The sequence below is a fragment of the Arachis hypogaea genome, chromosome 13, assembly GCF_003086295.3.
Source record: "Arachis hypogaea cultivar Tifrunner chromosome 13, arahy.Tifrunner.gnm2.J5K5, whole genome shotgun sequence".
NCBI classification, from domain to species: domain Eukaryota; kingdom Viridiplantae; phylum Streptophyta; class Magnoliopsida; order Fabales; family Fabaceae; genus Arachis; species Arachis hypogaea.
In genome coordinates, this window is record NC_092048.1 from 8,482,422 (window position 1) to 8,496,065 (window position 13,644).

At 33.1% G+C, this 13,644-nt stretch overlaps 1 protein-coding gene across 1 annotated transcript; it reads right to left on the reverse strand.

The window, feature by feature from the left end:
- Positions 1-860: 860 nt before the first annotated feature.
- LOC112736981 (disease resistance protein RUN1-like) lies at positions 861-12,544 on the reverse strand. The gene is made up of 5 exons (XM_025786668.3): positions 11,596-12,544; positions 10,381-11,488; positions 10,014-10,301; positions 1,610-2,503; positions 861-1,532 (listed from the first exon to the last, which is right to left on the reverse strand). The coding sequence occupies exons 1-5, from the start codon at positions 12,096-12,098 to the stop codon at positions 972-974; spliced, it is 3,354 nt and encodes a 1,117-aa protein (XP_025642453.2). The 5' UTR covers positions 12,099-12,544; the 3' UTR covers positions 861-971.
- Positions 12,545-13,644: the final 1,100 nt, after the last annotated feature.

Below are 13,644 nucleotides of genomic sequence, written 5' to 3' on the forward strand. Positions count from 1 at the left end.
TGTAACGTAAAATTTATTATGATTAATAGATTATTATGACATTTGTAATATGAATGTTTATTATATTTAATGAGTTATTTATAAAAATTAATAAATTAATTATTAGGGTTATAAATTTATTGTATTATTTATAACGATAAGATGTAATAAATATAGGGATATGAATTCTTATATAGGTTACAAATTTGGTTAGATACTATTAATTTTTAATTATTGTCAATGGTAATTTTGCAGCCGAATTTGTATATATTTCTATTATTTGTATATTTTTTTGTATATTTTATTTTTGTATTGATTTAAAAATAATAGTTGATTTGGCAAAAAATGAGTGGTTGATTCTAAAATTTTGCTAAATAATATTACTGACATGGTATTAGTAAGAAGAGAAAAATCTCTTAAAAGTAATGTGAATAAATTTATCTATCTATTTTTACATATTAAGAATAGATATAAGTAAGTTAATCAAAAACATCTAAATTACAAGAACCATTTGAAAATGTAAAGCAAAAACCTCTAGAAAAACTAAACCATTAAACAATAAGATGAGAGAATGCTTTATATTTTTTGGGAGGTGTTTGAAATGTTACAACTTACGAGAAGTGTTTTTTTATTTTAAGTTAATTTTTTAAAGTTTTTATGTATTTATGTATGAGTTTAATTTTGATGTACCGACAGTGTAAAACGTGCAATCACATCTGTTTTTTTGGATGACCATTTACAATATCAATGTGAAAGATAATTTTTTTTTTGTGACTAATGTGAAAGATAGTTATTTTTAGAGATATAGTAGTTAAAAACATTTAAATTACATGAAGCCATTTGTAAGTGTAAAGCAAGAGGCTCTAAACAAACTGAACCACTAAACAGTAAGAGAATGCTTTATATATTGTGGGAGGTGTTAAAAATGTTTAAGTAGTAGACAAAACGCAGATGCAACATTTTCATTCATTCATGAATTTAAGGATTGCGGGCTACATTAATTGCTCATCTTGAATTGCCAAAAACTTGTGCTTCTGATTGTGACGAGATGAAGAATTGGCTCTGTACATCATTGTTGGGTTAAATTGTTCCACATCTTCCTTTAATACCCAACGATAACCAACACTCTTCACTTCTACTACTTCTGGATAATCACTTTCGATGGCCAATTCAGGATAATATGTTCCTTCTTTTGAACCCGATTTAATATATTGGTGGGATAGAAACATTAGCAACATATGATCCAATTCAGTTGTGATCAAATCTTGCTTAAACCATATTGGAACATTGTAACGACCGGTCTCATAGCGACTTCGATGAAAACGACATTCTAAAAGAGATCCTGTCACTCGTCGAACAAATTGAGGTGAAGCATGATGTGCAACAAATGTTCCACAAACAGCAATGCCAATACAATTGTTGTCATCTAGAATGGGAGACGGATCCAGCCATATTGAACTACCCGCATTCTGTTCGCTGAACCACCTTGGAATTTTAGTTCCTGGAACAACAGCTCTAATGCTGTATTTGGGGAAAGAGCATTGCAAGTTCACCTGCCACCGTAGAAATTAGGTACGATTAACAATATAAGTTCATAATATACATAGAAAGGAGGAATTGAAGTTGGTACCTGAATCATTCTTATCATCCATGAAATAACTGTCACACGACAACCTTCCGTGTCACTCAAATTTGGGCAGTTGAAAACATATATTCCTCCATAAGATACTCTTCTGATCGGCAAAAGTGTACTTGGCAACCACTTTAGATGCTTACAGTACTCCAAGTTCAACACCCTTAGCTTGGGAAGTTCCTTGATGCAATGAGGTAGCGCAACAATATTGTTTCCCCCGATATTTAAATCTTCTAAACAATGTAACTGTCCAATAGCTTCAGGGATTTGAACTAGATTACAGAAACTTATGTCAAGAGATGTCAAAACTGGGAAACGAGACAAAGAAGGCACCAATGAACCAACTGAATTGGAGCGCCTTCTAGAAGACAAAAAATGGAGAGGCCTTGTAAGAGTTTTGCATATGGATGACGTCATGTGGCTTTGCACACTTTGACCTGAATTCAACTGCTCGCTCTGTCTTGGTTTCTCTAACAACTGATATCTAAATAATTTTGAACAGCCAGATAGATTTAAATTTTGAAGAGAATTAAGACGAAATATGCAATTGGGAATACTAACAAGGTTTTTGCAGTTTTCCAGATTCAAGAAACGAAGCTTTTCTAGAGAACCAATAGATGCATCAAGATGAACAAGTTTATCACATCCTGCAAGTTTTAGCTTCTTAAGATTTGAAGTCCGAGATAAGATGGGTATCTTTACAAGGCTTTTGCAGTTTTCCAGATTTAAGGAATGAAGCTTTTGTAGAGAACCAACAGATGGATGAAGGTGAACAAGTTTAACACATCCTTCAAGATTTAGTTCCTCAAGATTTGGGGCCTGAGATAAGTTTGGTATCTTTACAAGATTATGAGAATCACATAGTGCTATATGTGTCAAATTAGGTAGATCCTGCAACCAAAATAAATCCAATAAAAGAAAGCAATATTACTCTATCTAGTTAACTACCTTCCAACTCATTAATTTTTTGTCCTTTTTCACCTAATTGTTTTCATTACTTATACATTATTTTTGTTCCTATATATCATTTTTTTTCTCTTTCAACAATTTATACTCTTTTAATATATATGACCTAGTTGTAATAATAATATTGTTAAAAATAGATAGTATTTATGATTCATAAAATATAAAATTAAAAAATTAAATATTATTGTCAACTATTCAAACATTACATTCGTACTTATATATTTTGTCAAATATTTTCATTTTTATGCTATAGTATATATTTAAATGTAACTTTTAAAAGACAAAAGAAATAATAAATAAAAGTAACTACTTAAAAAGAACAAAGACAAAAAGTGATATGAAATCAAATAAACAAATTTTAATTTAATATTTTTATTCAGAAAGTATGTATTCTTCCTGTAATGTTCCAAGCTTCTTTTTTTCTATTATTACTATCCTACCCTTTAATTTTATCAAAATTTCTACATTACCCTTATTCCTCCTACCCAACCCTAACCCTAAATTACTAAACAACTTCCACTCTTCCTCGTCAACAACAGCCCCCTTCTTTTCAAAACTCACACCATACACAAATACACCTACGCAGAAAAAAAGAAGAAGGAGAGAACGGTAGAAGGGGCTGCTGCCTCCACGCCTCGTCGCCGAAGTTCTGCTGCTGCCAAGTCGCCATCGACGTCAACCCTAGAGAAAGAGGGAGTCTGCGAGGTGAAGGAAGCTGGAGGAGTGTCGCTGCCATTAGCGTTTTGCGGTGCCGCCATCATGGTCGCCGAGAAGGAGGAGGACCCGCGAGGAAGAGGGACGCGGTCAGTCTCATCGTCATCAGATCCGTCTTTGCCGATGGAGACCCCATCGCCAAGCTGCTGCACCGCCGCTGCCACTGTTAGGTTTCCGGGAAGAGGAGCTCTAGCGGGAAAGAGAGAACGAGAGAGTTCGCAGAAAGAGAAACATCACCATACACGAACAGAGGGGGGAGGAGGAACTCACCGGAGGAGAAGGAGACTCGTCGCCATGCCTCTAGTCGCTAGGAACGGCGGTACCGTCGCCGGAAAACACGTCGGAGCTTCCAAACTCACCGGCAACACTACCTTGCCACTGTTCTGGTCTAGCTTCTTCCCTTAGTCTGTCCTGTTTTCACCTTATCTCTGCCACTAATTCATTTTTACCTTGTCCTTGTTTTGATTTATTTTTGTCCTTGTTCTGTTTTGGATCTTCCAGAATTTTATCTGCCTTTGTCTCTGTATTCGATTTGAAATGACTGCCTGGTGTTGTGGTCATTGTCGCTGTCGTGAGACGCACTCTGGGTTTGGTCTCTTCGGTCCGTTAGGACCATGCTGTGAGTAGGCTTTACATTTATAACCGTTAAGCTTTTGGTTTATGCTATTATGAGTTTTTAATTATATTTATAAAACTATTATTGAAGAACTTTGATTTGATTATAATACTTGATTTATTATAGCTGAGCAATTCTTCTTATGAAATTCATATATTAGGAATTTTTACATGAGACTATATATATGTTTGATAAAATTTTATATTATTTTAGAATATTGATTTTATTTGAATATATACTTTTGAAGTATTAAAGTATTTGTTGGCACACACATAGAAATTATGAAATATGTTTCTATGATTGAAAAAGTATGATGTGAAAATATTTCTGATAAGAAAGTATTATCTGATTGATTTGATTCGATACCTTATATATTTGAGAGATTAAAGATTTATTGTATTTGAAACTATATGTTTTGAATTGGTTTGGGAGGCTCGTATTAGAAAACCGTAGTTAACGGCGGTTATGACGTTAACTTAGATGCATCTGACTCAGACTCCAGCTAGCAGGGGTGTTGCTAGCCTAAAGTGTAGGCCACACGTTAGATCTGTTATTTTGTTAGGACACACAAGAGGAAAGGGCTACCCATAGAGGTGGAGCCGTCCATGTGTGGACTTTTGATTTGATTTCTGTATGAGAACTCCCTTATTGATTCACTTATTATTATTAACTATTATTTTCTAATTAAAGTTACTTTGATAATAATGTTTATATGGTCTCATGTCGATTATAAATGTATTGTCTAGTCACTGAGTTGTAAAACTCATCCCTTTTTTTTTAAAAACATTTTTCAGGAACAAATACTTGACTATGTGAGACTTTTTATTCAAGAGTAACAATCTGCAGCGAGTACGTATTCTTTGTCGAGTTCCTAGATGTATATGCTCCATATGTCACAGGCAGGATCCAACCATTTGTAATTATTTTATTTTTGTTAAAAATATATATAACTATTTATTTTAGAATTTGTAAAATATTTATAACTTTCTTATTCAACTTATAATTGAGTCGGTTTAGGCTTGCTAAGGGACTATTTTCCTGAGCGCCGGTCATGGCTCATTTTGGGCCGTGATAAAGTGGTATCAGAGCTTAGGTTTAATCAGTGTAATATGGAGCAAGTGTCCTATAGTAGGATCACAATTGTATAAATAGAAGCGCGCCTATTTGTACAAATTGTGGCACTATCAGAGGCCTATAGGAATGTCATCCTTTTCTTTTTGTCATTCTTGTCTTTTGGTTCTTGTCATCATGAGTCATCTGTCGATTCTTGACACCTCTTTTCTCTTCTTTGTACCCATCCTTGAGTTATTATTTGGTAGCTTTTCTTAAACTTGCTTTTGCAATGACTTTAGTTTCGGTTCCGGTTCGCAATTCCTGCCTTGTAGCGAGTTCTAATCTTTCACGCTTTTGTGAATATTTGCTTTAATCTTCTTCATTTTCATGTTATTTTCTATGGTTTCTGATTTCAATATTTCATCAATTATCTAGAAGATTCGATATGTTTTTACTGTGAATTATTATCTTATTCCTCTCATAGAACAGTATTTGGATTTGTGGATTGTGGATTCACTTAGCTGCTAATTGAGATGCTTTGTTTTGGATTTTGATAAAACAAGGTTGTTCTTCTTATGTTGATGATCTTTGAAGTTAACATAATTTTGAACCACTCGTGATTTGTTCTTTCGAATCAATAATAAAAAAAAAAACAGTTATTCGGTTGCTTAGGTAGAAGAACTACGTGACGAATATATGCATGGAGTGTTATTCTTGTTTGCTAGATTGGAATTATAATATTCTCTGTTTAGGTGTGGCAAATTTTCTTTTATGATCTGTTAGTGGAATTGAAGATCTTTTCCGATCTGAAAGTTTAGTTGAATTTTTTTTGTTTGATAATCTGTTCTGCTATGGCTTTGTTTGTTGAACGTGGCTTTTCTTTCAAGGGCACTATTTCTTTTGGGATCCTTCAAGTTCTTCCCTTTTCAATCTTAGGATTCCTTTGATTCTGAAATTTAGATTTCAATTTTTGACTCATTTTATTTCTGCTCAGTTACACACTTCATATTTCTCATGGTAAAATGACTCAAAATAGCACGCAAATTAGGGGGCATGAATTTTTGTGAATAGAAATTTCTTTGTAGTAATCACTTTTTCAAAACCCATGATTTCTTTTTTCTTTTCCTTTTTCGTTTTCCTACTGGTTGATGCTGCTTTGGATTAATACCCTTACCTTGTTGTGAAAAACAACTCAAACCAATTTAGTTTATTGTGTACTGAATATTGCATTGAATTCTGAAGAAGGGTCTTTCTTTCCTCCTTCATTTGTTTTTCAATCATGTTCTGAAATCTAAGATTCTTTGTTGTTTTTCAACACCTGAGTTGAGCATTGTTTTCAATACCTTTCAAAAGTTTTGAATATATACTTGTTGGTTAGTTCTCTCTTTTTGTGCATTTTATTTGTTTGATTTTTTTTTTAATACTGTAACATTATTTATTGTATGAAAAAGTGCTTTGAATGTTCAAGCTTTCTTCCTTTATAGACCTTTGTTTTAAACTTTTAATCAATGCAAGTTTTACCCTTGCACTTTTGCAATGCTTTGCTTGTTTGGATTTTCATTGAAGACCCTTTACTCACAAGTTCTTAATCCGTTTACTGATTTTCAGCTGTTTCTTAGTTCCAAATTTATGATCCGAAAAAGCATTTTTGCTTGAAGTTACTTTACCTTGTGCAAGTTAACCATGTTATGGTTTAAACCTTGAATTGTTGCATATGTAGGGGGTTTAATTAAACAATTTTAATTTAAGAATGTCCACAAGATTTATTGAGTAAATTGCAAATAGCTTTAATTGTTGTGAGTGATTAATTGATGATATGAATGCTGAATTGTGCTTGTGATGTGTGATTGGAATTATTAATTAGTGATATGGATTGATTATGCGAATTGTGAATTATTTGACCAATAATTGCTGTGATTGTTGAATCCTAATGGATTATATTGGTTGATTACTGTTGAACTGGTTATTGTAATGGACTTAGTTGGTAAATTGATTGGAGTTTGGTTTAGAGGATAGTTGGAGAGCTGAATTTTGAAAAGTTGAACTAACTTGTTGGAAATCTGAATTTTGAATTCAACGGCAAATTTGGAAAGTGAACCAGTTACTCAATAGTGATTGAAATGATACGAGATTAAAAGCCAAGTAAAGTAGAATAAGTAAAATTGCTAAGATTCAATTTTGAAGGTTTCGTATAACTGGAACATTAGTTATGATTTTTCAAAGTTAAATCGTAAAACCTGGTTTTCTGCATTTTTTTTAAATGAAGCTAGAAACTTTGAAAATCTATAACTAATTCGGTGATGATCGGAGTTGTATAGGACCAAGTCTGGATTAAGCTTGGGAATATAGGGAGCTGGACTGGATTAATTTATTTTTGTTTCATACAAAAAGACTTTTTAATTTTTAGATAACATCTTGTCTTTCATTTGTTTTTATAATGGTTAAATTCATTTTCTTTCACAAGAGTTATAAAAAAATTTATTTTTTCGTAGCATTTTAATTTTTTTGTTTTGTTAATTAAAAAATTTGTTAAATTATATAAATTCTATCATATATGTAATTATATGATAGAATCCCGTATAAAAAAAAATCATTGGATAGAATCATAGAAAATTATTGTTGTATTGATCATATTTACTTTTAAATTTGATGGAAGCCTATAAATATTATGGCTATTTTCAATATGCTTATAAAAAAATTATTAACTTGAATAAGGTTTTTCCGTGCACAGTATGGATTACTAATTTGTTTATTAAAATTTTAATTTTAAAGTTAAATTTTTTATGGGAAGTTAATATTAAATTGTTTTGTTCACAACTTTTCTTATACAATTATTAACTTTTATTAAATTGTTTTGTTCACAAATTTTATCTTATATATTTTTGAATTCTTTAATAAAGTAAAATTATATATCTTTATTCTTATGATCCAATTTAATGTAAAAAGTCCATATTAAATACTTAATCTAACTATATCTTTGGAGGAACGGGTGTGTGACTATGTATCAGACCGGAGGTGGGATCTCAATCGAATTGCAGTAGTCCTAGGTGACGATTGGATTCCCGTTTTCAGGTCGACGAAAACACCTGAACCAGAGATGGGAGAAGATATTCTAGCCTGGCTGTTGACATCAGACGGTGCGTTTTCTATCAAGTCAGCTTGCTCTCTCTATCTAAGCCCTTCAGATAATTCTAAAGCTGAGTTGTTTTCGAAGATCTGGAAGCTTGAAGCTCCCCAAAGGCTGCGTACTTTTTGCTGGCTTGTTGCAAATGAAGTGCTTTTAACAAATGAGATTAGAGTCAAAAGAAATATGACCCAGGATGGATCTTGTGTTAGTTGTGGTGAGGCAATCGAATCGATGCTCCATGTGATCCGAGACTGCAGAGTTGCGAGACAAACATGGATGAGCATTGATGCCAGATTGAGATTTGGTAACTTTTTCAACACCCCCCTTCTCCCTTGGTTGTTGGAGAATTTATCATCCCAATCCCTCTTCAAAGGGGTTCACTGGCCCCTCCTTTTTGTATGCATAATGAATGCACTCTGGCTTCGTCGAAATAAGGTGATCTTTGATAGCGATGAGGCCGTAGCAGAGAATAGCATTCATTTTTTGGCCTTCCGTTTAGCGAAGGACTACTCTATGGCACACCTCGAGCTTGCTCAGAGCAGGAAAAAGGTTTGCAACTTCATTGAAAGACAGATCAAATGGAAGCCACCAGATCACCCGTTTATTAAGCTCAACTCAGATGGCTCTGTGTTAGATGGAGGAAGAGCAGCTTGTGGTGGGATCCTAAGGGACTCTGATGGAAGATTTATAGCTTGCTTTAGTGCAAATTTGGACGGTGGAACAGTGACGACAGCGGAGCTTTTGGGAATTTTACTAGGCCTGGAGCTAGCTTTGAATATTGGTTGCTCTCATCTGATCATTGAAGCAGACTCCCTTGTTGCAGTGAAGCTTTGTCTCCAGAAGGAAATTAACTTACATGCTACTAGATCTTTAGTCTTGGCTATCAGAAACAGATGCAGCAGGCTTACTAACTGGAATATTCATCACCAATTTCGGGAAGCAAATACTTGTGCTGATAGGTTGGCTCACTTTGGTCATAGTCTTCCATCTGGCTGCCATATTTTCTTTAATCTGCCCTCTTGTATTTCCTTAGCTTTTCATGCTGATTCTATAGGTATTGCTCTCTCTAGAGTAGTCTCTATTTAGTTTTCTTGTTTTTGGGCGTTTCTGCCCCCCGATGTTCATCAAAAAAAAAAAAAAAAAAATCTAACTATATCTTAATATTAAATATTTTGTATTAAACTTATCATATGCACGAGGCTCTTCACTAGTTTACTTGAAACTATATATTTAAATTCACAAATAAGTTATTTAGTTGATATACTTTTCTTATCAATTATTTTAATTTATAATTACAAATATAAATACAACTCAAATTCTTTTTCCAATTGTATTCGTATATATTGATATTATTAATATTTTATGAATAACTGTATATAGTTTATAATATCCACCTATCTAATTATAACTTTTTTAAAGGGGGTTTTATTCTTGTAATTAGAGAATACGTTACAAAAATCAATAGCATAAATAATTACTTTTAGCTTATAAATTTAAATAATTAGTTCATTTATGCAAGTAATTCTAATTAAATAAAATTTTATCAAATAACTTAATGAATACATATATATATTAACTATTACAAGAAACAACTTATTGTGAATATAAAAATGGTTTTAAGTAAATATGAATATGTTAATAATGACTATTTTGCAAAAATTAGAAAAGAATACATATTTTATGAATAAAAAACTTGACATTTATTTAAAATTTTACATTTTTAAATTAATTTTCTCTTTCTTAAAATTTTATATTTTTAAATTATTTTTCTCTTAATTTTATTCTTCTACCTTAATGGTATAAGAATTTAGTTGAACATTTTTAAATTATAAGGATCTAATTATAAATTTGATAAAATTATAGATGTCAAAAAAATAATTTAATTATAAAATTAATACTAACAAAGACAAGGATATCTGCCATACCTTTATTCCCTTCCAGAGTTCTTTGATGTTGCTATAATCCAGGATTAGTTTAACGAGTTTATTTGGCTGAAAGCTTGATGGCAAACATGTGAAAGGATAACTTTCCCATTCAAGATATCCCAACTCATTAGAAAGAAAATGCAGGCATCCTGAGAAACTCAAATTTTCAGTAAGACTAAGTATAATAAGCAATTTCAGGTTACTCATTTGTGATAAAGCTTCAACTGGCAACTCTTCCCTGTAGATACAAAATTCTCGGAGAACTATGGCTTCAAGGTTTTCTGCTATCTGAAATATTAGAGCTTTTAAGATTATTTAGATTCTAAATAAAAGTGGCAACCTACAACAATTTCAATAACTATATTACCTTGTTTTCTCGTAAGACATTGCTTAGATCCTTTTGATTCCACAACCTGCTCCACTTTCTTGGTTCGTGGGGTGATTTTTCTCGAACAATACTTCTACCCAACTCTCTCAACAGATCGTGCATAACTATCTCCCATCCATCAAAAATAGTTATAAGTGATTTATCAATGAGAATTCTTATACCAATATCAGGATAAAATCCTCGAATACGTAAAATCTCTTTCACATATTCTTCGCGCTTAAATGGAAAGAAACAAGCAATATCAAGAAATATTTCCTTTTCCATATCGTCAAGTGCATCAAAACTGATTCGTAGCACATCCATAATATCTTTTGTTGGCTTTTCTTTCAATCTAATTAATGCACTACTCCATTCGGAGACATCTCGCCCAAACAAAAATGAGCCCAATACTTTAATCGCTAAAGGAAGTCCATTAGCATATTTTAATGCAGAATCTGTCAGGCTCTCGTAATCTTTTGCAACGTGATTACATTTGAAAGCTTTTCTGCAAAACAATTGGAGAGCATTCTCATCATTTAAGAGCGGAACTTTGAAAACTTCATCCGCTCCATACTCTCTCAATATATGCTCATCTCTAGAAACTATGATTAATCTACTCCCTCTACCTAGCCTTTCCCGTTTTATAGCCAACTTCTCCAATTGAATCCCCTCATCAACATTATCAAGAACTAGGAGAACCTTTCTATGGCATAACCTAGTTTGAATCAGATTATTTGCCAGTGAAAGATTGCATATCGAAAAATTTTCTTGCATGAAAGCTTGACAAAGAAGTTGCTTTTGTACACCAAGTGGACCATAATCTCCGTAAATTCTACTTACGTCATCCACAAAACATGAAGAATCATATTGATGAGAGATTTTTCCATATAAAATGGTGGCAAGAGTTGACTTTCCTATGCCGCCCATTCCACAAATCCCTACAACTCGAACTCGAACATCATCGTCTGAGAGCAAAAGTAGAAGCTTTTCTAATTCATGTAGAGGAGAATGCATCCCAACTATATCATCAGATAGACTTGATGATGGTTTGGGACTCACTATGTTTGTTACCACTTTGACGATATTTTCAATCTCAGCAGATTGTGACCTAAACACATCAATTAAGAAAAAAAAAAAAACCCACAAAATCATCACTTACTACAGCACAAAATTATTTCAAAAGAATAAATAGAAGACATAGAAGGGGTTACTGACTTATCCTTCTTCACATCCCAGCCAGAGAGATTAGCTACTTGTGTTAGAGCCGCCCTCCATCTTCGCACTTGCTCCATCTTCTCTGCATCATCTTTGAATCTTTCTTCATGTTTCATAAAGGCTTTTTCATAATTTCCACTTTGCCTTCTCACCTCAGTTGGACTCACATCATAGAAAACTGGCAGAACACGCTGTCCCGGTGTTTCAATGCAGTCAGCTATCTTTGCCAGCTCTTGCAAGCACCATGTGGAGGAAGCATAGTTGATAGAGAAGACAACAATCAGAACCTGTGATCCTTCAATAGCTTTCAGAAGCCCTGCAGATATAAGTCCTCCTTTCTCGAGCTTAGTATCATCCCTGAAGGCAAATATGCCGTGTCTTTGGAGAGCAGCATAAAGATGATCAGTGAAGTTGAAGCGAGTCTCCCCTCTAAAACTCACAAACACATCATATTTCCAATTCTTCTCAACAGACAAGGGGCTTTGGATTCTCATGCAATCCATTGTATGTGTGCACAGTCAATAAGGAATAAGCAATGCAGAAATAAGGATTAGTTGTTATGAAAATGAGATGCACACCGAGGATAAGGGATTTATATATATATTAAAGTCAATGGACGTGTCTTTTGGTTAGTTTGCAGGGTAGTAGTTTTTCTGTGGAGGAAAGGATAGATGAAAATTCTTGCAGTGAGTGGTTTATACTTTATTATGAGCAAAACAAAACATTGAAATGGGAGTGTGGGACATACTTTTTTTTTTTTAAAAAAAATAGATAAGTAGTGACGTTATCCTTTCTTAACTTCCAATTTGACACGCATTGCTTCAATATTCGTAGCTCTTTGCTCCAAATCTTTGTCATGATTTGCTAAACATTTTCTCTATGGCACCTACCCAATTTCTTGAACGATATAAGTGTCGTTAGTCTCATTTTCGTTTTATGACTGTGTGATGGATGACTAACGAAATTCATGAATATTTGTAGGGAAGGATCTCATATACATGAATTGTAGCTTCCTAATATGTTTCAATTGAATAGAAAAACATTTCTGCTACAATCACGAAACATAGAATAAACAAGAACAAAAGCACACGTTTCTAGTAAACTTCTTCCCTTTTTTTGGTGGACTTCTTTGTAGAATACTAGTGTCTACTTGTATATGACTAAGTTGAATTTAGAACTAAATAAGTGCTATATACTAATCTGCGAGACGAGTTTGTTGACTGGTTCAATTCAAGCAGTAGTAAAATTAACTCAGAAACAGAACCATCCCAATAGAAATGTGAAAAAGGGGTCCATAGCCTATGATAATAAAAATAAAAAGGAAACAAACTATTAGAAGAGTATCATCTGCTGTTAGCCAAGAATCTTGTAAAGTTGATGAAGTTCAAAAAAAGGCTATCTCAATCTCTGTTAAGAGAGAAAATGAAGGGGCTTGTGATTCCAATTTCATATTTAAATCAACCTTTGTTTTGAGAGATACTAAGCCAAGGCAGAGGAAGATTTTGGATATGTCATTCAATGGACGATCTCAATGCTTTCATGGACCTCACTTCATGCTTGAATGGATTATAAGTAATACTAAAAGAAACTTACACAGGGTAGTTGAGGGACAACTTTGCATATAAGACACTCAGAAATTTCTTTTCATCCTTCATTTTTAGTGGAAACTAGCATCTGAATTAGATGTCAAAGATGTTAATATTAGAAATGGATTAATACATTTTATCACCAAATATTTATAGAATGCTATTGTTTTGCAATTTGCATATGTTCTTCAAGTGTATTTTTACTTTTTAGATGCTACTGTTGCAAGAAAATAGTGTGTATTAAGAAACAATTGAAATTGGAGCTGAATTTTGGGAGATACTAGCTATCTGGCCTCAATATTTTCGGCATCTAAATTTCCCAGAATATCTATTCTTAATATATAAAAGTAGATACATAAGCATGCACCACATTACTTTTGAGACATTTCTTTCCTCCTACTAATGCCATATCAACAATATTGCTTACTTGGCATAACTTTAGAATCAACCACTCCATTCTTGC